The following is a 27,119-nucleotide window of genomic DNA, read 5'->3' on the forward strand; positions in this document are numbered from 1 at the left end:
TACATATAAATACATATGTGTATGAGCATATACAATCATAACTACATATGTGTATGAACATGTACAATCATAACTATATATGTGTATGAACATATTGAAGCATAACTACATATGTGTATGAACATATGCAACTACATATAAATACATATGTATATATGTGTATATGAATTCATATGTATATGAACATACACAAGCATTCTTCATACAAACAAAATATGACAGAAATTTTATAGCAACAATACAATCTAAAATGTGAAACCTTATTGCTTATGTAGTAACCACTATTATACTCTGCTTTTATTTATACATATAGTAATTGCTATTATAAAATACTTTGCAGTAATTTCTGTTACGATTGTCGTAATATAAAATTCAGTAAGATTATCAGCAAAAAGGGAGAGAATTAGTGGAGCAACCCGAGAGAGGAAGAAATGATATCGTTTCGATCGATTGTACGCAGAGTAGCGTGTCGAAGCACGTATATCGCGGGCCGAACGCGAAAGCGGAGAACGCACGCGGTTGCGAGCGTATAGCGCACATGGTACGCTCGATAACCTGTCCTTCGGACGTACCTACCATTTTTAACCGTCGCACTTCTAATGGGTGCAACGGCTCTTTCGAACGCGCCGCGCCGACCATCTGTCGCCCGTTGGATACGCTTTGACGAAATTAAAGTCAGCTGACCGAGAAAGCGGACGTTTTTAACTATCGCGGGAATTTCGACAGCGCTTCCCGTCGCGTCCTCGCATTTCCGTTCATCGCGTCCGACAAACCTCGTTAAATCAACGCTCGATCCTTCCAGCCAATAAAATTGCTTCAACGGATAATCCTGTTTGAGCACTGTTCGTTTAACAGGATCGATAGATGTAAAGGAAAATTCGAAGAATTTTACTGGCGTTCGCGTTTGAAAATAAGTCAAATATGGCGGGATGTTGGAATTTGATTTAGTTGGGGATAAATTGATATGCTTTCTGGGAGGTTAGGTTAGAGTTATGGTGAAGGTTGCATATTGGTGAGATTAGTGATGTGGTTAGGTTAGGTTCTAAGACTGTTATTAAATTGGTTAGGTTAGGTTCTAAGACTGTTATTAAATTAGTTAGGTTAGGTTCTAAGACTGTTATTAAATTGGTTAGGTTAAGTTCTAAGACTGTTATTAAATTAGTTAGATTAGGTTCTAAGACTGTTATTAAATTGGTTAGGTTAGGTTCTAAGACTGTTATTAAATTAGTTAGGTTAGGTTCTAAAACTGTTATTAAATTAGTTAGGTGAGGTTCTAAGACTGTTATTAAATTAGTTAGTTTAGGTTTTAAGACTGTTATTAAATTAGTTAGTTTAGGTTCTAAGACTGTTATTAAATTAGTTAGGTTAGGTTCTAAGACTGTTATTAAATTTGCTCAGAATCATGTTAGGTCAGTGTCACATTTAGTTAGGGATTTTAGCTAGGTTAAGTCAAGCTTAAGTTAGATTAGATTAGGTTACATAGTTAGATTATTCAGCTTGTTCAGAACTATCATTTGGTCAGAATTATGTTAAGACACTGTCACATTTAGTTAGGGACTTCAGTTAAGTCAAGCTTAAGTTAGATTAGATTATGTACTTAGATTATTCAGACTATATTTAGAGTTAGGAGGTTAAATTGTATCCAAACTAAATTAGGTTACAGTAACATCTGTCAATGTTAGATAAAAGTTGTGGTAGGTCAAAGTTACATCATCAGAAGTGTATGATTAGGATGTTAAGTTAAATCCCTATAAGGTTAAATTAATATTTAACGAGAGTTAGGTCGAGGTTAAATTGAATCCCTGTAGGGTCATATTAAAGTTTAACGAGGATTAAGCAAGGTTACACCCAAATTAATTTATCTAACTTGATGTACTACAGCAGTCAAGTTATGTCAGATCACCGTAATGTCTAAGTCAGATCAGTTTTAAATTAGCCCAACTCTGAAGTCAGTTTGACTCAACATTAAGTTCATCGAGAAAATAAGTTTGATCATGTCGATGTTACATCAAATCATGGTAACATTAAGTCGAATTGAGATTTGATCTCATAAGTAAGTTTAACTCAAGTAATTTTGAGTTAGATCAATAAGTTAGATCATCCAAAAAAATAAGTTTAATCACGTCCACATTCAAACATAAAGTAAAGTCAAACTGAGACTTGATCTCATAAGTTAATTTTACTTAACCAATGTTGAGTTAGATCATTTAGTTAGATTATCCAGAAAAGTAAGTTTAATCACGTCCACATTCAAACATAAAATTAAGTCAAACTGAGACTTGATCTCATAAGTTAATTTTACTTAACCAATGTTGAGTTAGATCATTTAGTTAGATCATCCAAAAAAGTAAGTTTAATCACGTCCATATTCAATCATAAATTAAAGTCAAACTGAGACTTGATCTCATAAGTTAATTTTACTTAACCAATGTTGAGTTAGATCATTAAGTTAGACCATCCAAAAAAGTAAGTTTAATCACGTCCACATTCAAACATAAAATTAAGTCAAACTGATGCTTGATCTCATAAGTTAATTTTACTTAACCAACGTTGAGTTAGATCATTAAGTTAGATCATCCTAAAAAGTAAGTTTAATCACGTCCACATTCAAACATAAAGTTAAGTCAAACTGAGACTTGATCTCAGAACTTGATTTGACTCAACTAATATTAAGTTAGATCATCAAGTTACATCGTCAAAAAAATAAATATAACCACGCTACATCAAATCATACCATTAAGAATTGCATCCCCGTTAAGTCAACGTCGACTAACGTCATGTAACAACAACAAAGCACATATTCGTATACATACTCGAAGGGAGATAATGTTTTGTATCGAAGTCAGCAGCTCGTGTTCACCGGTGAATTTCAGTCATTTTACGAGCACGGATTTCGAGGACATGCAACGCGCATTGAAACGGACGAGTTTTGGGGAACGCGTCGCGACGTATTCAACATTTTTATCGCGAACACCCTTTCACTGAATCGCGCGACGCGTTGCCAAGAGAATGAAAAGAGCAGACAAAGGGACACGCGCTAGGAGAGGAGGAATCTCGATGTCGAATTCTTTCATTAGCCGAAGGACCAGTCACGGAAATCCGGGATTTTGGTACCGTCCTCGTCTTTGCTTCCCCTCCTTTTATATTCTAACGGTTGTTTCTTTTATTCTTGAGTTTCCTCTCGTGCCACCAGTTTTCGGGATATTTTGTTTTTGGACGGAGAAGTGGATAGTTTCTTGGTAACATGGTTAAAATGGAGAAGGGATTAGGTTAACCATTCTTTAGCAGGGTTAGGTTAACCATTCTTTACCAGGGTTAGATTAGTTACCATTCTTTACCAGGGTTAGATTAGTTACCATTCTTTACCAGGGTTAGATTAGTTACCATTCTTTACCAGGGTTAGGTTAGTTACCATTCTTTACCAGGGTTAGGTTAGTTACCATTCTTTACCAGAGTTAAATTAGTTACCATTCTTTACTAGGGTTAGATTAGTTACCATTCTTTACCAGGGTTAGGTTAGCTACCATTCTTTACCAGAGTTAAATTAGTTACCATTCTTTACTAGGGTTAGATTAGTTACCATTCTTTACCAGGGTTAGGTTAGCTACCATTCTTTACCAGGGTTAGATTAGTTACCATTCTTTACCAGAGTGTTTTATTGACAAGGTTATATTAAGGTACTTTTGGAATGACTTGAATATACATTATAAGTTGCACACCTTTCTGTTGCTAATATATCTGCAATACGTCGCTTTGTTTTTCGTTTTATGTAAAATCACTATTAATTTAATATTAATATCTTTATTTGTTGCTTTAGCTACTATACTTTATCCTTGCTACTATATTATAATAACTATTCCATTATAATACGATATAACATGTTAGTAGGAGTTCAATTAAGAATCGAATTACTCGCCAAGCGCGCCAATATGGCGTCATTCAAAATGGCGGCGCAGACTACTTTTGGCGGGATCACTGTCTGATGCTTCCTTAATTAATAACTATAATTTATCAAATATTATTCATCGAGATAGAGTGCTAATCATGTTAGAAACTTAATAATTGACATAATTATTCACAAATAAACCCATAAAGAATGAAGATATTTATTTATTCGTTGTACAATATGAAGTTGTAAATACTTTATGACGCTTCTTAGTGATTCAAAGATTCAATGATTCAAAGACCACTTTCAAAAGATTATATTGAAAGTTTTTAATCAAAGAATTATATTCAAAGAATTATACAATTTTGAAAATCCACTAGAAGTTAAGAAATTTGAAATTCTTTAAGAAGTCTAAAATTCTCCGTAAATTCGTAAAGTTTGAAAGTCTGAAAACTTCGAAGTTTCAAACTTAAAAAATTCCAAAACAGCTCGGAACTTAATAAAACAGCGATAAAACGAGTATCTCGCATGTTACACGAAAGCCAATTACCGTTGAAGGTATATTTTAAAGCCGCAAGTAGCATCGAACCGGTTGAAAGTGCGAGAAATTATCTCATAATCGTCCGTCGAAATTTCTGGCGTCTATCGCGATCTGCCATCAAAATTCGAGGGTGATCCACTCGAAGACAAGCGAGAAAGAGGCAAAAAAAAGAGAGAGGGAACGTGACGTGGTAAAATAACTGGTACACGATAATGATCGTGGATCGTTTTCGGTGGCGAAGAAATCAGAATTTACTATTTCCTCGCAACGTTTACTGTCAACAGAAGCAGATGTCCCGGCGCTAATCATTTCATCTGAACAGAGGCCCGTGTTTGGTTATAATACCATCTTCCTGGGCAAATGTTCGGCGTCGAGACGACTTTAGACAAATACGAGGGCCGGCTGTCACCGCGCTGTTTCCTTTCGTTCGTTGTTTGGAAACTCACCGAAAAATGTCTACCCTTTCGGGCTTACTCCCTGTTGCGTTCCTCTCGCTCGACAACCAGTTAACCAATTATCGTTCGAGACGTAATTAACGCTCCTTCTTACGGAAGGTATTTATTGCCGGGATTATATCCGAGAGATTTATAATACCAAAATGCAAATTTCCTTGATAATATGGCTTTGGTAAATGCGACTAAATTGCGAGATTGCTAATCCACGGGGCTATCGATCTTCTTCGATATGTAATTAGCAATTTTTTTATTGTTTTATACTTTGTATTTTATGTTCTTCGGACTTTTTACCAAGGTGAAATTTTTACGAAATATTCTCTTTTAAGCTTGAAAGTCTGCAATGTCGTTGAAACTTGTACGTTGAATCAGTTATATAAAAATTACACGGAGAATGTCAAATTTCGATCCAGTAATAAAAAGTTCAGAGAGTAGTTTTAATACGATAATAATATCGCCAGGCAAGTGAACAGTTTTAACTGGAGAAAGAAACGTAACGGAGTTCCGAATAATGAATACGTACGCCTTCCAACGCGATACATGTTTGATGCGTTAAACAGTAGTTTTACCACTTCGGTGAATAAAAGAATTATCTTCTTAACTACCCAGAAGACATGTTAATTTTTATTTTACGTCCACGAGGATGTTTTATCGATCGGTTCTACAAGAGACGTTAAATCTTTCTTTGTCGAAGCTACAACCGGTTAACGTGTTTCTTATCGAGATCCGTGCATCTGTCGAGACAAGATATAAGGAAACGTACTTACGAAATATTTTAATTAGCTTATCATCAAATCGATGACAGCTGCCGGGGAAGCGCGTGCTTCTAATTGCTGATCCACGTCTCAGATGACGATGGAACTCTGTCTTGTTCGTTCTTTCATCATAATTTTCTTTGTTGCTATTAATCACGAATACTTTCGTATCATCGTTATATTTAACCAGTGGAGATGTGAAAGGAACAGAAGTGTGTTACCAATTCAATGTGAATTCATTTCGGGCAGATGTTTTGTTATCTATTAAAATCGCTAAAATTTAATATTTCTCATTTACTATTCGTAATTAATTGCGATGATAAATTGGATTGACAATTCCGTATTGATGGTATGGTAATTCGTTATGTTACCACGTGTCGTATTGCCTCGCATTATATTGCCATGTGTTGTACTGTTATGGTCCATCTTACGCTCTATATCGCCACGAATAGTATTACTACGCGTTATATCGCCACGCGCCGGAATACAACGCGCTATATTGCCTCGCGTTATATCGCCACGCTTCGAATTAGAACGCGTCGTATTCCCACACGTAAGATCGCCATGCGCCGTAATACCACGCGCTATATTTCCACGCATTACATTGCCACGCATTATATTGCCACGCGTTATATCGCCACGCGTTATATCACCACGCGTCGAATTAGAACGCGTCGTATTCCCACACGTAAGATCGCCATGCGCCGTAATACCACGCGCTATATTTCCACGCATTACATTGCCACGCATTATATTGCCACGCGTTATATCGCCACGCGTCGAATTAGAATGCGTCGTATTCCCACACGTAAGATCACCACGCCCTGTAATACCACGCGCTATATTTCCACGCGTTATATTGCCACGCGTTATATTGCCTCGCGTTATATCGCCACGCATCGACTTAGAATGCGTCGTATTACCACACGTAAGATCGCCACGCACCGTAATACCACGCGCTATATTTCCACACGTTATATTTCCACGCGTTATATCGCCACGCGTTATATTGCCTCGCGTTATATCGCCACGTGTCGAATTAGAATGCGCCGTATTGCCACGCGCCGTAATACTATGCGTTGTATTTCCACGCGTTATATTTCCACGCGTTATATTGCCACGCGTTATATCGCCACGCATTATATTGCCACGCGTCGAATTAGAATGCGCCGTATTGCCACGCGTCGTAATACTACGCGTTGTATTTCCACGCGTTATATTTCCACGCGTTATATTGCCACGCGTTATATTGCCTCGCGTTATATCGCCACGTGTCGAATTAGAATTGCGTCGTATTGCCACGCGTAACATCCCCACGCGCCGTAATACTACGCGCTATATTTCCACATAATATATTGCCACTCGTTACATTCCCTCGCACTATATCGCCATGGGTCGTATTACCACGCTGGGTAATTGCTATACATTGTATCGCGTTGTATCGCTACGCATCATATTGCCACGTATTACATCGCCACCATATTTCCTCGTATTATATCGCCACCATATTCCCGTTATATCGCAACGCACCATATTACCACGCGTTATATCGTCACGCATCGTATAATTAAGCGACGTATAATCACGTGTTATAAAGCATCGTTTTAATCCTCCAATAACGACGCTAATCACCATAATTTATTACATCATTAATAATCCAGTAATTAGTTTTTTAACTAATCATTAAATTGATACGATTTCTAAAGTTAATCGATGACGTAGTCCTCACGTATCGATAAGACGTTGAATGCGAAAATGGCGTGCGTTATTAAAATTAAAATCTTGTTGGTGGGATATTACGGTACAACGCGTTACGCATTCATCTCATAAGGCTAATAAGCTAATTATAATGCTGTCAAACACGTGCATCCATCTCGTTAACTTCTAAGGAAATCATCGAACCGAACTTGAAACGTGGGAGAAGAGCGAATGGGAGATCTTGAGGGATATCTTCGATAATTATTATTGTCTCGTGTGACACTTATCAAAGAAATTTTTACCCTTTCGAGTCTTATTGTTAATATTAACTCGAAAAATAAATGCAACATTGTAAATGTTTACAGTGTAAAATTATTTCATTTTCTTTTGTAGAAGAGATATAGAATGGTACTCAGTAAAGTGTTATTATTGACATACATTTTTAACATCTGTCGCTTTGTAAAGTATGTAATAATTTACGAACGAGGTCATATAGGAACATCTTCCTCTTTCAGGTTGTCGATCCTTCATAACTATGCAACAACTTCGTATTTTATATCCTCATTCTTGTCGAACATTGATAAAGTCGTAAATTTTGAACTCATATTAAAATATAAAGGAAAAGCCAGTAACATGTATATTTGGTTAGGTTCACAAAATCACATATGACCTGAAAGTTTCTCAAAATTCCCGTGTCCAACAGAACTTCTAAGCCAAAAAAAGCATAACTGCACTCACAAATTCAACCACCATTCAACAACTTTCGAAGCACAAAAACCCGATTACGAAGAGCAGCTGAAAATCTCTTGTGTAAAAAGAAATGGTTGTTAAAAAAGGAGGCGGAAAAAGCTAAGCATCGTTTATCCAGAATTCGTATAGCAGGTCTCGCGAGGTGCTCCTAAGGAGAGAAGTTACGGTGGTCGGGAACAGGATAAAGAGAAGAGAGAGAGAGAGACGATAGAAAGAGAGAGAAAAAAAATTTCTTTGCTTGCACGATTAATTACGCCCTCATTCCCGCCCCAAGTGCGGCTCTCTTGACGACGATGCATCGTCGATATTGACATTTGCCTTGCTTCCTTTACTCCCTCTTCTCTTTCGCCATTTTCCTCTTTCCCTCTCGCTCGCGGTCCGCGTAAGTACGCGCGGCGGATCGGCGCGTGTGCGTGCACGCAGCGGCCACCTGTGTGTACCGTGCACGCGTATCGTACCCTTTGCTGGTTCTCCTGTTTACCGAGAAACCGCGATATTTACGCGAGAGCAACGTCGAACGGGCCGCAAGAGGGGCTGCGAAGGTGCAACGGGGGTTGTTGACGGAGGAGAAAGAGGAAAAGCGAGCGGGTAAAAGAGAAGAAAGCGACGAAAGAGAGGGCGAACGAGAGAGAAGCGGAGAAAAGTGTCGATAGAGGGTTGCGAAGAGAGTGCAAGAGAGGGTGAAAGAGAACGGAGAGAGAGAGATATGGAATTAAGGGGACACACCCCTATCTTTCGAGCGTACGCTTATCGAATGCACCGACCAACTACGCTTTTCCTCGTTCGCTCACGAAGACGGTTCTGTCATGCGAGTCAGCCAGGTAGGTTGGTAGGTAAGCTAGGTAGGTTGGTGGGAATGCGCGTACAAGGGAATTAGACCATAATCGTCCACGCGTGTGCCGACGCGCCGCTCTGCTCCGCTCTGCTCCGCTCCGCGCCGAAGGGGACGTTTTCCGCCTGCCTCGGACCTCGATGTTCACTCGCGCGGTCATCTCTACGCTTCTCTATGCTCCTTACCACCTACTACTTCCTCTTGCTCTTCTTTCTTAGTTCTATCTCTTTTCTTTGCGATCTTCGAGATCATAGGGGATGTTCGAGAGATTCGTTTAGTTACGTGTCTTCGCATCATATTTGTCATATAATTTTGTCTTGAGGTATTAACTGCTATGTTAACCTGCTACTTCCTCTTACTCTTCTTTTCTTTCTTAGTTCTATCTCTTTTCTTTGCGATCTGCGAGATCATAGGGGATGTTCGAGAGATTCGTTTAGTTACGTGTCTTCGCATCATATTTGTCATATAATTTTGTCTTGAGGTATTAACTGCTATGTTAACCTGCTACTTCGTCTTACTCTTCTTCTTTCTTATTTTTGTCTCTTTTCTTTACGATAGGGGATGTTCGAGAGATTCGTGTGGATACCTCTTTGTATCAGATTTGTTATAAAATTTTGTCTCTCTCCGTTAATTGCTATATTAACCTACTTGTACTTCCTCTTGCTCTTTATTCTTATCCGTCTCTCTTTTCTTTGTGATAGGGGATTCTTTTGTTATTTATTTACAACTTTTTTTGCACAGCGTTAAATAGTGTTTCTGCCAGAAATGATATGTCGATGTAATTCAAAATGGCGCCATATTGGAGTGTAGCTTGGTTCTGTACTGATTGTAATCTTGCTGATATTTTACACATTAACATTATCTCATTATGAAACTGTGTAAAATTGACGTAAAATATAATTGCAAGTTTAGCAAGAACAGAGTACAATATTATAGTTAAAGAAAGGAATACAAACATTAATATTAGATCAATATAAGATTCCTCATAACGAAACGAAACATATTGCAGATATATTATTGTCAGAAAAGTCCACAACTAAAAAATTAATTCACTGAAGATTAAATTTTCACATATTTCATATAAATGGTCCACCTTATAATAAGCTATTAATAATAATATTATTTTGAACCAATAGTGAATTCTGTAATAGTTTATTTGAGTTCTGTAATTATTTTTCTGTTCCTTCGCAGTATTAATCCTGCGGCCCTGGAAAAACACACTTTAGATCCCCTTTTTCTCTTTTGTTTCCGCTCGTTTCACAAATACACATTTCGAATTGTATTTTTCTTTCTTCTGTTGTTCTTATTCGAGGAAATTCGTTTGGAAAGCAAACACCACTCGATGAGTGGTAATCCTGAGGGGAACAAAATGTGATAGAAGATTTCTATTTGGTATTAGACAAAGCTCGTAAATGTTTATAACATTGCATATATCAAAAAATAAAACTGTGGAAGCATAAATTTATTCCACCGATAATTTAGAGAGCTGATAAGTAGGAAGCTTACAGTGAAGAAATGGAAGAAGCTATCGCATGTTTATAAAAACAAGTTTAAATGTACGTAATTATTTATACAAGCTTAAAAATATGAAAGTATGAGGTAATGTTTGTCGTTGATTTTCAATCTCGTTTCCCGCCACACGTCGGTAAAAAAAATATGAACTCAGTAAACTCACTGCGGACGCCATCTATCAAGGTAAATCGGAAGTAATTCTTTCTTCCCGTTGGTAACGCAGATCTCTACCCTAAGCGACTGTCGACAAGTCAATCTGTTTTTCACAAAAAAAAAAAATTCCTTCTATTTTGACATCGTGGATCTCTACTAAAAACTACTACTCTACTAAAAAATAACAATATCTTATAATTTTATATTGTTAAACATTTAATGAACTATGCTGTACAATTACCGATTGGGAAAACGAGAGGTTTCCCTCGAACACAAAATGGAGAAACCAAAGTTCGAATATTTCAAAATTTTTATGTTGATTTGCAAGATTTTCTTTGTGATTAAAGGTAAATATCGTGGAGCAACAATTCTAAATAATTACAATTATGGCGGTGAAGATAAGTCTTTAAAGAGAATTATTAATTAACCTCTTCGACCCCACATCGGTGCATTGACCCATCATACAAATATAGACTTCAAGCATTATCTTATTAAGCCCAGTTTGATTTTCACTCGAGTTCAAAATTGCGAGCATGAAAAATAAATTACAATTACTTCCAATCATTTACAATTAACCTTCGAATCTAAAATTCCTCTTTCCATCTTCCATAATAAAATCTTCCATCATAATTATTCAACAGCACTCTCCCAAAAAATAACCCAAACAAAGATACGAAAATACATAAATTTTAATTATTATTAATTATCGATGTTGATAATATTTAACCTTCAAAAGTAAATATGTTCGGAAGTTGCTTATCTTACGTATAAACTGCCTCGAATTTTCATAGTCATTACACCAGGCAATTTCCTTGTTCTAATTAACCCGGAGCAGGCGAGAGAGCGTCAATTACCATCGAACGATCGGGGCGTATAGGACCCCGCGGGCTATTCGCGGTATCTTTCGCCCGGGAATAATCTAAAACGTTTTGTCGCGGTGAATCTAATCTAATACCGCTGGCCCTGAAAGGTTATACTTTTATTGGCACGTTTATTGGGCTTAACGAGGTCAATTGAGGTGATACGGTTGCCTTGATTTTACGATAGTTCGTTCATCGTTGCAACGATAACCATTCGAAAGCCTGGCGACGATCTTTCAGTATTAGGACTTAATTTAACTCTGTTGTAACTATAGTTACATTTGTTCTCGATTTTGAAGTACGGGAATTTGGGTGCAATATGGCGTTAAAGGTTCATTCAGGATTCATTCAAAATTTGAGGATTTGGATTTTTTTATTTTAGGTGCAAGTTTGAGAGGGTTCAGTTTTTGGTACCTCGAGGTTTATTCAAAATTTTAGGATTGCGATTTTTAAATTTTAGTTGGTTGCAAGTTTTAGAGGGTGCAGTTTTTAGTATCTCGAGGTTTATTCAAAATTTTGGGATTGGGATTTTTAAATTTTAGTTGATTGCAAGTTTAAGAGGGTGCAGCTTTTGGTATCTCGAGGTTTATTCAAAATTTTGGGATTGGGATTTTAAAATTTTAGTTGATTGCAAGTTTAAAAGGGTTCAGTTTTTAGTATCTCGAGGTTTATTCAAAATTCAAGGATTTGGATTTTTTAATTTTAGTTGCAAGTTTAAGAGGGTGCAGTTTTTGGTATCTCAAGATTTATTCAAAATTTTAGGATTGGGATTTTTAAATTTTAGTTGGTTGCAAGTTTAAGAGGGTGCAGTTTTTAGTATCTCAAGATTTATTCAAAATTTTAGGATTGAGATTTTAAAATTTTAGTTGGTTGCAAGTTTAAGAGGGTGCAGTTTTTAGTATCTCAAGATTTATTCAAAATTTTAGGATTGAGATTTTAAAATTTTAGTTGGTTGCAAGTTTAAGAGGGTCCTATTTTTAATACCTCGAGGTTTATTCAGAATTATGGAATTTGGATTTAAAAATTTTAGTTGGTTGCAAGTTTCAGAGAATCCAGTTTTAAGCACTTCGATGTTGAAATGTTTTGAAGCTCTCGAATTCCTGAACTTTCCAAACTTCCGCAGTAAACACAAATTTCTAACACTCATTTCACGTAACTGAAAGCATTCACGATATAAAACTTGCAAGTACCTTGCTCGATATTTCAGCGAGAAGACATTAAAATTAACCCCTTGTCGTGTGACCCACTCAGATGCATCAGTCAACATTCACTGTTACAATATTAAAACGAGTAAAGAAAGTTAAAACGTCAATGTTATATTCAGTGATCCTTGACATTTCAGATTATAATTTGTCTTAAACATTAAGTCAACCATTAAGTCAACCATAATTAAGTCAACCATTAAGTCAACCATTAAGTCAACCATTAAGTCAACCATTGGACTTAAACATTAAAACAAAGTGTATTAAAAATGTCAATAAAAGCTATTACACTTGAACTTCGAGTACCTTAGTATCTTGTGAAAGTAGAAGATATTAAAAATGAGTGAAGGAGGACACTCGATGCTAACGGGATTAAGAAATTGTACGATTGTTTGTGTACACAACGAGCATATTTTGAAAAGAACCGATTGTGTTGCAGCACCTGTACCATCTGCAGACGGGCGAGGGTGCGTTCAGGGAGAGGGGCAGGGGCAGAGGCAAAGGTGCAACCAGGGTAAGTAACTTGAGCCTCTTTTGTTCTCTGTTCTTGTATGGAATCGTTTTGTTGGTTCTGCGTTTCGAGCATTGATCTTTATACAATATGTACTAAAGTACCCTCTCTGTACAAGGTAATCCACGTTAAAACAATGTTCTTACTTGAATAAGTCGCCATGTTGGTTCCGACGTCTCATTTTGGCGGGGAATTTGAATTATGACTAATTCAAATGTGTACATTGAATGATTGCATACATAAATTATGCATTAAAATTGAAAATTATTATTGTATTACACAGTAAAAATAATGAAAATAAAAATAATAAAAAATATATATTAAAATGTTAAAAGTGACTGATATTCAGTTATTGTGTAAGTTTATTCAAATTTCATGAAACTAAAATATTTAAAGTAGTCTTGATAATGAATGTTATTTTTAAGGAACATTACAAGTTTCTTCTTAACAGCAATCATAATAAAAATAAATTCAAATTATTAACAAAGTAGAAACTAAAATTTATGTTTTGTTAAAACATCTTCCTTGAAGAACTATGAAGTGTACGAAAATGCTAAAACACAGATACCCTTGTATTACGTTTCCAAAACATAAAATAATATAAAATAGTAACATGAAGAGTACAAAATAAAATCCTTGATACTACATATATATCACATATTTAATTATCTATTAAACATAAATTATATGTATTTACCCTCCCCAAAATTTTGTAATTCTCCTTTTTCCCGCCCAAAATTTCAAACACAGTCACGTATACACCACGAACAGCAAGTATTTACCTTCTTCAATGCACACTTCATTTCCGGTTACCACACGAATTTTCTTGTTCTTTTTTCCACCTTTTGTTTGTATTTTCTTGTTACCCTTCATCGTGTTCTTCTTCTGTGTTCCTCTTTGACGGCCACTCGTCGTTTCCGAGCGCACTCGCCACGCCACTTATCCGTCATGGTTCTAATTCTAGAAACGTGGTAATGCACGAGTAAACGGCTCTGATGTTTGCAACCACTCGAAAAACCGAGTTTCTTGGTTCGTGGTAACACCTGCAGTTGGTTTAACCTTTGATCGTGCAGTACTCTGCCGAAATTTCTTGCTAATTTGATAGCGAATGAGATGTTCCGATGAGTTGGGGAGATAGAGGAACATTTAGGGAGTTCTTTGATTTTGGGGGATTTTGGGATTTTATGGATTATGAGAGTTGAGGAGATTTTGGGAATTTAGGGGATTTGAGGATTTTGGGGATTTTGGGAATTCGAAATTTGGGGATTTAAGGATTTGGAGATTTCAGGGATTTTGGGGATTTTAGGGATTTAGTGGATTCTAGGGATTCTGGGGATTTGGGGGACTTTGGAGGCTTCACAGATTTTGAAGAATTTGGGGATTTTGGGGACTGGAAATTTTGGGGATTTGGGATTTTTGAGAATTTGGGATTTTTGGGGATTTGGGATTTTTGAGAATTTGGGATTTTGGAAATTTGGGAATTTGGGAATTTGGGAATTTGGGAATTTGGGAATTTGGGAATTTGGGATTTTGGGGATTTAGAATTTTGGGGATTTGGGATTTTGGGAATTTGGGATTTTGGGGATTTGGAATTTGGTGATTTGAAATTTCGGGATTTTAGGATTTGGGGATTTGGGTTTTTGTGGATTTAAGGATTTTGGAGACCTTGAAATTTCAGGAATTTGCGATTTTGTGGATTTGAGGATTTTGGAGATTGAGGATTTTATTGACCTTGAAATTTCGGGGATGTGAGAGATATCAGAGATATGGGATTTGAGACATGGTACATGAGATATGCGATATGGAACATGGAACATCCACAAAGTCCTCAAACTTAACTGCATCCTTAACTACAAACTTAATTTCAAATCTCCTAATTACATCTCCAAATTCTCAAACTCTTCTAATTTTTTCAATTCTCAAATTGTTAAGTTTCTCAAATTCTTAAGTTATCTTCTCGCAATTTCCAAACTCTGAATCTTCAAAAACTCATAAAAAGCACCGAGTGAAAGCTCCTTCCTCCTTCCCGCATTTTCCCTAAAGAAACCAGATTTGCTCCCAACCGTAATCCAAGCCGGAAGTGATCGCTGTTTAAATCCCTCCATAAAACTACCCCCCGGCCTCCTCTGGCGGCGGCGTTAAATAATATCTTTGTTTTTCCCGTTCCGAGCAAGTTTCGCGGGGGAAAAACGAGGCCGGTCGTCTATTTGGAATAAATTTCTTGCCACTTACCATCGGGCTGCAGGAAGTTTGAGAACTGACATTAAGCAAGCTGGTATTGATCGCCGCGGAGCGCGCGTGTGCGCTCTGCACCGCCATGTTTAAAATGTCTCAGCCTGTACGGTAATCAGGCGAGCCTTGTTGCATTTCTCGGCCGAATTGCGATATCTCGCTTCTTTAAATTCTTCTTAGATTCCTTTGCTATTTATCCGTGGACGTTTATCCGACATACGAGCCAGCACGCTTCTTTTACTCGCATCGAAAGTTCGCCGCGCGATCCATTTTTCAGCGACGCTCGCGAGCGCACTTCCGGTGAAACACTCTGTCAAACTTTCTCTATCGAGAATTCTTCGATTCAACTATTTCCAGAAGCGGAGAAGTATGGTTTCTTTTTGTCTTCGGGATTTTTTGTTCTTTTGAGATTTTAGGACTTTGTGGTTTTTGAATTTTTATATTTGATAGATTTATATTTGGAGGTCTTTGGCTCTTGTAGATTTGTCAGAGAGTAGTTCTTGTATTCTGGGGAAGAATTGCAAATTTTTTTTTTAATTGTAGAGGGTAGTTTTCGGTTTCTTTTAGTTGAGAGTCTTAGCTGCGTTTATTTGAGTCTTTGTAAATTTGTGGGATTATATAGTGTAAAATTTTATGAGTATAAAGTATTGTTATTATTTTGGAATTATTCTTTGTGAGAGTTCAATAATATGTCTTTTAAAATTGGAAGAATTTATGTAACAGAGAGTTGATATTTTCTAGGAGTTAGTATCAAACATTTGAATTTTCCCGCCATACAGTTGCATCAATCTATTCCATCGATAATCGATAAACTGTCAGTAAAGAATTCGAAATACATTATAAAAAAGTTGTAAATAATCATGTGAAAAAGAATTAATATTAACAGTGACCTAGCATCAAGTATAAATATTTGAATTTGCCGCCATAAACGATACCGCGAAGAGTTCAAAAATAGATTTCTCTAAACTTGCAAATAATCCTACAATTAATATTAACCATGAGTTACTATAAATAAAGCATAAATATATTTAAAATCCATACTAATTTTAAGTATAAATATCTATATGTAAATATACTTCATCTATAAATATATAATACTCTATAAATACATAAAATAAACACATTTTAAGCATAATTAAACCATTCCAAAGCATCGTCTATCGAATCGAACATTGAATCTTCCGCGACATGTTTTCCAGCATTCAAGCAAAGGAATAATGGAAGTTTGGTAGTTAGGCGTTTTCCTATCGGAAACGAATAGGTGCATAGCACAGAGGCTGATTTATATCGCGCCGCGTTCGACGAGCTTTTGATATCTCTGCGGCGGCGGTATGTTATCGTTCTCTCGATACGAACGGTGCACACGTGTATCGGCACCTGTGCCGACGCCAACGTCTTCATAACACAACACGATCCAACTTTTTCGCTGTTTCAATTTAGATTCGTTCGCGCGATCGATACCTGCCTCTCGAAACCAACCCTTTCCTTCCTCTCTCATTGTCTGGCCAATTATTTAACAGCCTGCTGTTTCTATTTCCGGAAATGATTGATGGATTTGCAATTTCACGGTAATATATTCGGTATATTATTTCGCGCGAATTTATCTTTGTAATTGTATATTGAATTTGCATCGAAGATCGGATCTTCGAGCGGTTAATCATCGTGTCGCTTCCGGAGGCTTGAATTTTGAGGGAGAAGGAAATTGAATATTTTATATGGATTGATATAAATGGGCGCACTTTTTGAAATAAAATGTTCGTTTTATAGTTACGTATTGGGATATTTAATTTAAATGTTTAGGTAGAAAGTGAGAGGTGAAAATTGAATTTGGAGTTGTATGAATATTATTCAAAAATAATATTCAATTAAAAAAATTGATAATACTGTTCGAAAATAATAGACATGTCAATGTATCAATAATGACATTCAAAAATACCAATCAATTCAATAAATCAATAATATTATTCAAAAATATCAGTCAACTCAATAAATCAATAATATCATTCAATAATGCCAATCAACTCAATAAATCAATAATATCATTTAAATATATCAATCAACTGAATAAATCAATAATGACATTCAAAAATATTAATGAACTCAATAAATCAATAATGACATTCAAAAATATCAGTCAACTCAATAAATCAATAATGACATTCAAAAATACCAATCAACTCAATAAATCAATAATATCATTCAAAAATAAAAATTAATTTAATAAATCAGTAATATCATTCAAAAATATCAATCAACTCAATAAATCAATAATGTCATTCAAAAATATTAATCAACTCAATAAATTAATAATGACATTCAAAAATATTAATGAACTCAATAAATCAAAAATATCAGTCAACTCAATAAATCAATAATGTCATTCAAAAATACCAATCAACTCAATAAATCAATAATATCATTCAAAAATACCAATCAGCTCAATAAATCAATAACTTCATTCAAAAATACCAATCAACTCAATATATCAATAATATCATTCAAAAATAAAAATTAATTTAATAAATCAATAATATCATTCAAAAATATCAATCAACTCAATAAATCAATAATATCATTCAAAATTACCAATCAACTCAATAAATCAATAATGCCATTCAAAAATATTAATCAACTCAATAAATCAATAATATGATTCAAAAATATCAGTCATCTTAATAAATGAATTATGTCATTCAAAAGTACCAATCAAATAAAAAAATCAATAATAAGATTCGCTTAAAAACGTATCAATAACAAAATCACGAAACCGAACGAAAAGAATCGAAGAATCTTGGATTCATTCCGATTTCCCATGAAACCGTGGACGGAATGAAGAATCATCGATCATCCCCTAATTTCCACAGGAGCATGTTCGAATCGAAATACCTGGGATTTCCCCGTTTCCGAACGATTTAATCCAAAATCAATGACGCTTCTCAATCCACGGGTTTCAGACTGCAAGTACCGAAGATCAGGCTGCGGATATCCTAGGTAAAATAATTAGCGGTCTTCCTCGGTTTACCCCTCTCTTCCTCTCTCTCTCTCTGTCTCCTCTCCCTTCCGTCGACGGCAGCTAAATTGCATTAGGTCGTGGAAACGGGGGTTGCAGAGGGTTGGCGGCAGAGGTGTCGGAGCGCGCCATCTTGAATTCGCGAACAATGTGTCGGCTCCAAAGGTTCCGACCGACAGTAAAACGAAGACGAACCTGCCCGCGAATATCGATCGGTCGCGCTACGAATAAAATGCTAATTCTTCTCCCTCTTGTCTCTTTTCCACCCCCTTCGTTTCACCCTGTTCGAGACCACGTTTCTGGCTCGTTCTGGATATCCCTTTTTTTTTTTTCTTTTCCTTCGCGCGGATGTTGCCACCCTGCGTATGTGCAACCTTCGTTGGAGCAATCGTGGTACCATTTTGCAATTTCAATATTTATAGTAAATTCAAATTTAACTTTTTATGGGTTAAATACTATTTGACTGATTACATATAACGTTATTTGCATTTTCAAAATTTTAACTTGCTTTTCGAAGTACTTTTTGTGTGAATTTTGATGCATTACATATGTGCCACTTTCATGTGAGCAATCGTGGTATCACTTTTAAGTTTGAACACCTGTAGTAAGGTTAGACTTTATCTGATGTCTACAAGATCAAATGTAGATCAGATCAGATATAATCAGGTATTATTTGCATCTTTCAAATTTTATATCTTTAGTTTATTTTACGTTGTTGGAAGTATAGTAGTATAAGGGTATGGGATCAATGGTATAGTGAAGTAGTAGTATAGTGGTACAGTGGTGCAGCAGTATAATGGTATAGTAGTATAGTGGTATAGTAGTATAGTAGTATAGTAGTATAGTAGATAGTAGTATAGTAGTATAGTGGTTATAGTAGTATAGTAGTTTAGTAGTATAGTGGTTATAGTAGTATAGTGGTTATAGTGGTTATAGTAATATAGTGGTTATAGTAGTGTAGTAATATAGTGGTTATAGTAGTTATAGTAGTATAGTAGTATAGTAGTATAGTGGTTATAGTAGCATAGTAGTATAGTAGTATAGTGGTTATAGTAGTATAGTAGATAGTAGTATAGTAGTATAGTGGTTATAGTAGTATAGTAGTTTAGTAGTATAGTGGTTATAGTAGTATAGTGGTTATAGTAGTATAGTGGTTATAGTGGTTATAGTGGTTATAGTAGTATAGTGGTTATAGTAGTATAGTGGTTATAGTAGTGTAGTAGTATAGTGGTTATAGTAGTTATAGTAGTATAGTAGTATAGTGGTTATAGTAGTATAGTAGATAGTAGTATAGTAGTATAGTGGTTATAGTAGTATAGTAGATAGTAGTATAGTAGTATAGTGGTTATAGTAGTATAGTAGTATAGTGGTTATAGTAGTATAGTAGATAGTAGTATAGTAGTATAGTGGTTATAGTAGTATAGTAGTATAGTGGTTATAGTAGTATAGTAGTATAGTGGTTATAATAGTATAGTGGTTATAGTAGTTATAGTAGTATAGTAGTATAGTGATTATAGTAGTGTAGTGGTTATAGTAGTTAAAGTAGTACAGTAGTAATAGTAGTAACAGTAATGTTATAGTATATAGTAATATATTAATATAAAAGTATAATTATATAATACTATACCACCACATCATAATTAGCAGAATACACACCAAAATAATACTATAATACCAGCACTAATATAATAAAAATACTACAGTAATACAAACAACATACCAGTATTAAAAATAATATTACCACAGTACTCTAATAGAATTAAGAGAGTATTGGTACAGCAATAGTAAAAGTATGGAGTAACAGTAAAGCGGTACAGTATAATTAATCTCTCATTAATCGTCTAATGTCCGTATCAAAGAAAAAGATCGCGTACAGAGTTGAAACATATCGGGATAGAAAAGAGGGTTCGGAACGATCATAGTTGCCTAAGAGAGGGAGGAAAGTTCGCGTGAACGTTCCATAAATAATGTCGCCGTTCGTTCTGACTCGATTATTTTCCACGGTGTGGAACTTAATTATCCTAATAACGAAAATTATAGACGAGAGTTCGCCGTGGCTCCATTACCGTGTAATATTTAATGGCCTTTCTTCGCTAACGTACATATATAACGTTGTAAATAACGTAATGTCACATTTGGGATAATGTGTGCGTTGAATTCTGGTGATGAAATGAAAAATTTATTTTCTCTGTGTATAATTTGATGAAAATTATATGATGAAATTATGCGATAATGATTCGTGTTTGATATTATTAAATGATCGATGTATTCGGTAAATAGTTAATCGTTCAAAAATTGCGATTCCGATAGGTATTCAGGTCGAAAAATCTGCTCATTTGGCATAGTTGTGCAACGTCGCGATTTATCCGTGCCATTCTTCAGTTTCACACTAATCATCCATTTCATTCCAGGCATGCTGCCAACTGCTTCCTTTCTATTCATCAACCCTCAAAATTTCCCCCTTTTTTCCTTACCCTACTTCCAGATATTAATCGCACCGTTTTACCCGTATTCGAACGCGACAGACTCGATCGATAAACGTCGATGTAATTTTCGAAAAATAATTGTTAACATTGAACCATTGCGGAGATAGGGGAAGATTTGGGGAGTTTTGGGATTTTTGGGGATTGTGAGATTTTGGGGATTATGGGAGTTGAGGAGATTTTGGGGGCTGTAGGAATTTGGGGAATTATGGGGATTTGGGAATTTTGGGATCTTTGGAGATTTTGAGGACTTTGGGGATTTTGAGGACTTTGATGGATTTGAGAATTTGGGGAATTTGGAATTGGGGGAATTTGGAATTTGGGGAATTTGGAATTTGGGGAATTTGGAATTGGGGGAATTTGGAATTGGGGGAATTTGGAATTGGGGGAATTTGGAATTGGGGGAATTTGGGATTCGGGGAATTTGGAATTGGGGGAATTTGGAATTGGGGGAATTTGGGATTCGGGGAATTTGGAATTGGGGGAATTTGGAATTGGGGGAATTTGGAATTGGGGGAATTTGGAATTGGAGGAATTTAGAATTGGGGGAATTTGGAATTGGGGGAATTTGGAATTGGGGGAATTTGGAATTGGGGGAATTTGGAATTTGGGGAATTTGGAATTTGGGGAATTTGGGGAATTTGGGGAATTTGGAATTTGGGGAATTTGGAATTCGGTGAATTTGGAATTGGGGGAATTTGGAATTTGGGGAATTTGGAATTGGGGGAATTTGGAATTTGGGGAACTTGGAATTTGGGAAATTTGGAGTTGGAGAAATTTGGGGATTTGGGAATTTGGAGAATTTGGAGTTTGTGGAATTTGGAATTTTCGAAAAATAATTGTTAACATTGAACCTTCGGTACGTAATTAAATATTCTGACCAGCGAACACTGTGGCTACCCAAGTATTTACCGTTGCACTGAAATTAATGGGTTTATTTAGTTATGTACATGCGCTGTTTATTTAGCTACTATCAATTAATCTAGAAGCATGGAAGACGGAATTGGGACACCATTTCCGTTCCGAGTCTCGTAGTGGGCCTTTTCTTGTCTTATCTATGCTCGTCGATAAGATAATATGGCCCTCGTATTTTCTACTCAACTGTGAGATTAAACTTGTCATTATTCCTAAGAATATATAATTCTTCATGTTCAAGAAAATTATTACACCCTTTTACCTCGTTATTTCACTGTTTCTTATTTTCTATATTTTCTTGTACTTCTAATAGCCATCCCCTGATTATGGTACCGTGAATACGGTAATTACACGTTGAATTAATGATAAATTATCTGTTACACATCAAACCCTAAATTAAGTTTGATATCAACGTCGCAGGAAAATCGGAGCGACCTTGAAATCTTCCAAACAATCTCTGGCAATAAATTCGTACTGATAACAGGACAAATTAATTTACAACCGTAGCAATGAATTATATTTAACAACGGTGTTCTACAAAAAAGGGAGGAAAAATTTGATACAAGTTTCTCGAACATGCTACGAGGTGTTCCTGAAGAACGGTGATCGATGAGACGTTACAATTTCACCGTGGTTATCAGTGAGCTGCACCAACGCCACGAACAAATATTTACCATCAGATACAAGAAGAAAAATGCCACGTTATGTTTAGATTATTACATAAATCTCGGTTACGTCGTGGGACAGGTAACTTATATAACGGAACAGTAAATTGGAAGATATTTTACGCGTATATTTTTAGTGACACGGAAAATAACAATTCGGGCTATTTATACAGTTCATTTTTAAAATTCAGACAGTTTATCTGGGTAGTTAAGAAAATTTAGACATTTTTGCAGTGTTTGGGAAGTTCAGATAATTAAAGAATTGATCAAATTAAAGTTGATGAAAATCAACGAAGAGGAAGATGAAGGTTGACACGGGTTGATACGGATTTGTAAAGATTGACGAAGATTGAAATGTATTGACACAGATTGATCGAGATTGATAAATGTTGACGAAGATAGATCAAGATTGATAGAGATTGATAAAAATCGGTAACAATTCGCAAAAATGGGTAAAAGGTTAGGGGAGTCAGTGAAATTTATGTACATTGATGAAAACTGACGAAAATTGATGAAATTTGGTAAAAATCAACGAAAGATGAAGATTGACGAAAATCAACGAAAATTGGTAAAAATTGACGAGAATCAACGAAAACTGATAAAAATTGACGAAGATTGATGAAGATTAACGAAGACCGACGAAAATTGGCGAAAATCAGCGAAGATTGACGAAAATCGACGAAAATGGATGTTAATTCGTGAAAATCGATAGAAGTCTACGAAAATGAATGAAAACCTATGACAAATTGATCTAAATTAATGAAGTTTACCAAGATAGAGTATTCAGACTCCGTTAAGAACGTTATTTACCAAATAAAAAATAAGAAATGTAATCTTGCAAGTTTAGAAATTAGATTAATTAAAAAAGACAGCTAGAACCATTATAGCATCTCAATTAGAAATTCTAGTCGAACGCTTGTCAGAAATATGTTCCCATATCGATTCAACTAAAAGGATATTAAACCCGTCTATTTTTAAAAGCGGGGAGGAGTGTTCTCTGTCCGATAATCTCGAAACGAAATCAAATTTCTCATGCAGCTGGGATTAATTGAATCCCTGACAGGAGCCTGCGATCGGGGGTCAATCTTCCCCGGGTAAACCATTGAATCACGCTCCATGAACGATTAATCGATCGCTCGGAGGCCCCACACGACTCGACAACGAAATTAAACGAAAAGTTGATCGGTGGTCGGTCATAAACGCTGCTCGATTAGGTTTCTCGAGCGGCCGGCAAACAGCTCCGAGCGATTCGCGAAGGATATCGAACCGTTTCGAGGCTTCGTTGCCACGTGAAACGTGCAAGAACGCACGTGCACGTTCGATCAAACCGATATCCATTCGCTGGAATTGAGAGAACTCGCGATTTCGAGTTATACCATCCTCCATTTCCCGGACGAGTAACCACTCCAGATATCCTTTATCCTAACCCTTTGCAACTGCGAACGTATCCTTAACACGAAACCTACGATACAAGTAGTGAAATTATAGCGAATTACTTTTATAACATACGTGAGTATAACGGCAATATAAAGAGAGAAATATTTCAACCTTTAGATACAATCTTTCAGTTGCGTGAAAGATATCAGTGTTACATGATATCAACTTACAGTCTTTGAATTTTGTATACTGTTATAAACAATATTAAAAGATGTAAATAACATCAGAAAAATAGTCCTTACTTTGGTTTCTAAAATAAATAATAAATTAGTGTCAAATGCAGTAACCTAATAAGTCTAACATATATACCTAGCATACACTTATCTATTTGTTATTATATAAGGTTTCATACTTTGTGTACATTCCTATAGCACTGCCATTTTAAATTCCAACACAGGAGATAGCAAAACAGGGAACAGAGAATAGTGTAACAATGGGGTTAAGTAAGGTGGTGGTTTCTCGACGGCCTTGAGTGGCCAATTGATTTCGAACAGACTATAATCCCCCGAGATCTGCTGTGGTTTCCAGTTGGGGGATTTTCGATCAATTCAAGGATAATCGAAATACAAGTGCACTTACCGCGTCAAGAAACTTCTAACTCGATGACTCATGTCGCTGATTTCACGGTTCAATTGTTTGTTTCGTGTTTTGCAACATTCCTGACTAATGTAATCGGATTATAATATCGTGGTGTCATCGTCGTGTACAGCGTAATCGAAGAACCTTGGAAAATGTTGATGATGGTATCTGCAAATATAAACGTTAAAATGAAACGATTGGAAGCGTGTTTTGCCGCCATTTTTCATTGGCTAAAATGCTTCGATAGTGCTATGTTAATGTATCGTGATCGTACACTTTTTGATCTAAAACATTGTTCTCATGCATTATGATCTCATACATTATCTCACTTGATGATCTAATTGTGATCTCACGCATCATTTCACATCTTACGTTATTATAATCTAAACCTGTTTGCACTGCTTCAAACAGTGTACAAACTGCACGTGCGGAATTTTTAATGTATACTCTTTTCTTAAAAGATATAAGTTATTCGAGTCTTTCGCCGTTCTTGTTTATATTCAGTCATGTATAATTTAAGATACTAACCTTTAATCCATTTACATATATATTCTTTTCATAATAACCTCATTAATCACTTCTACCGCGGTTTGACATTTTAATCGTGTATGCCCATGAATTCGACTGTCAGTCGTGTCACGTGATTACCCGAATAGCACCGAAGAGAAACGAAGATATCCGATCTATCGTTAACCGCTGCACACGAGCGACTTTTTATACGTACGGATTCCACTGGGATCATATTTCTCTGTATTCTCGGAAAAAAGTAACGACTTTACATTCCGTTTATACACGTCTATGGGGCAACCACGATTACCTCGAGTGGCAGAAGTGATTTGGCAAACGCGGAAGCTCGGCCACAGTCGGGGTGGGATTTGGCTTCCTCGAAAGGAGTGGCGTGGACAGGGAACTTCCGGCGAGAGATCAGAGAAGGGTGTTATTCAACAGCGGTAACGCGTTCAGCAACAAGTTGCTGCGACGTTAATAAACGAACACCCTCGAGGTAACATTTTGCCCGTCGTTGGTTGGATATCCAACTGGCATCAGCCACGGTTATACCGGCTCTTGAATCCCTGACTGGGGCTTTTCTCTGTTACGGTGTCGCCGTCGGGAAACGGGCCTCTATCGTTCGCTGACACCTTCTGTCGACGCACTTCAGGCGAAAATTCCGCCGGTGAATAAAAAAAAAAGAGAAGGATTGCGCGGAGCAAAATCAAAGAGGCGTCAAATCGGGACGCGACTCGATCAGGCGTGCGGAACGGTTATCCGAGAAAAGTTGCCGACCTAATCGAGCGTTAATGGCACACGATATCTCGCCACGATGCAAGCCACTCGTCACCCTGACGAGATAGAACAATTAAAATATCGATGTCGTGATGGAGAGCCCGGCTCTTTCGCGTCGCTTGTTTTTTAGTAGCGCACTGTTGTGAACGCGGGCTTGTTTGAGCGGTTAATCGCGGGCTGACGCGTTCGCGTCGAACTTTCTTCTTTTTTTTTTTTTTGAGGAACAGCTTGTTGGATGTAGTACCAGGAAAGCTGAGCTTTATTTAGAACGATGCCTAGTTTTCTTGTTGGGGATGATGCAGGTTTTATGGGTTCAGTCGGGTGATTCAGGTTGATGTACAGTAACCGTTCCGTAATAACTCGTTTCTTGTGATCGCACACCTTTAGTGCCTCCAACGCGGGAAATTATCGAGTGACTGCGGTTAGATTCTGCTTAGTCTAACCACGTGCATACTTCCAATTTAATGTATTCGAATAATTTAGCTAAGGTTAGAATATCATTACTGTTTCGTTATATTAATTATACAAAATAATAAATTAAAAATTAATTATTATTTATTGTTACAGTAAAAATAATCACTCATATCTCATGACTAATTCAACATTGCAAATCAAGCTTAGAAATCGATTGCAATAGTAAAAAAAAAATAAGTCAGAAAGTGGCTATCGCAAAAATCGTTATGAGTACCAGGTGGTGGTTGTCGCGGCTAAGACAGAGAGGTTATAGTAACGTCGAAGGCAGAAAGGAGAGTTTCGAACGCGTCATCCTAACCGAAGGTGGGGAAGCAACCAGGTCGGAGGTTCAAGGGGCCTATCCCTACAGCGAAAATGTCGTGTATTGAGAAAAACTAAAAGTAAATAGTAACACTTGAATGAAATTTACAGACACGTTAAGTTAATTGAAACACAGAGTAAGACATACAATGGACCTGTATAACAATATTAAATTATAGTAGTTATCTTCCACTGTCAGGTGAATTCATATCCTAAATGAACAGGTATCACTGTAAAATACTGTATAATGTATAACCATAAAAAATGTATTGTGTACTATTTAAAAAAATGCTACATAGTCTTCTGTACTAAATGTGTCAATACAAAAATAAATAATAACTGTATATGTAGTGTTTGTAGAAAAATGTATATAATCTCTAACAAGTGTGCATACAAGTAGCAGCAGCCCCGATGTAAAGAAATAAAAGCTTTCCGCGGGAACATCGATACACTTTGCGAGGGCATCGTTTCCATCGCTAGAACTTCCACGTTGATACAATTGGTGGGGGAGTCATATATAGTTACGAAGCACGAGAAAGTGGGAGGGGGCGGAAGGGTGGGAGGAATGATGGAAAGAGCAGAGAGAGT

The 27,119-nt window shown here is 36.4% G+C and overlaps 1 protein-coding gene and 2 long non-coding RNA genes across 14 annotated transcripts in view; 2 read left to right on the forward strand and 1 right to left on the reverse strand.

Moving 5' to 3' along the window:
* LOC143264324 (uncharacterized) overlaps positions 1-25,114 on the reverse strand; it is a 159,003-nt gene extending 133,889 nt beyond the window's left edge. For all 4 annotated transcript variants that reach the window (XR_013038007.1, XR_013038010.1, XR_013038012.1 and 1 more), the window contains exons 1-2: positions 25,002-25,114; positions 24,474-24,641 (exon numbers count right to left, since the gene is read on the reverse strand). This is a non-coding gene — a long non-coding RNA (uncharacterized LOC143264324). The remainder of the gene's footprint in view (positions 1-24,473; positions 24,642-25,001) is intronic.
* The window catches only part of Tet (tet methylcytosine dioxygenase-like), a 190,094-nt gene that overhangs the window by 102,503 nt on the left and 60,472 nt on the right, over positions 1-27,119 (forward strand). For 8 of the 9 annotated variants that reach the window (XM_076530774.1, XM_076530776.1, XM_076530770.1 and 5 more), the window contains one exon: positions 13,081-13,155. The exons of the other annotated variant lie outside the window; for it this stretch is intronic. In XM_076530774.1, coding sequence (XP_076386889.1) covers positions 13,081-13,155 — 75 coding nt within the window. The remainder of the gene's footprint in view (positions 1-13,080; positions 13,156-27,119) is intronic. 9 annotated transcript variants of the gene reach the window in all.
* On the forward strand, positions 25,702-26,875 carry LOC143264327 (uncharacterized). The gene is made up of 2 exons (XR_013038017.1): positions 25,702-26,245; positions 26,325-26,875. It is a non-coding gene; the product is annotated as an uncharacterized LOC143264327 (long non-coding RNA).

This window comes from Megachile rotundata, chromosome 1 (genome assembly GCF_050947335.1).
Source record: "Megachile rotundata isolate GNS110a chromosome 1, iyMegRotu1, whole genome shotgun sequence".
Classification (NCBI taxonomy): domain Eukaryota; kingdom Metazoa; phylum Arthropoda; class Insecta; order Hymenoptera; family Megachilidae; genus Megachile; species Megachile rotundata.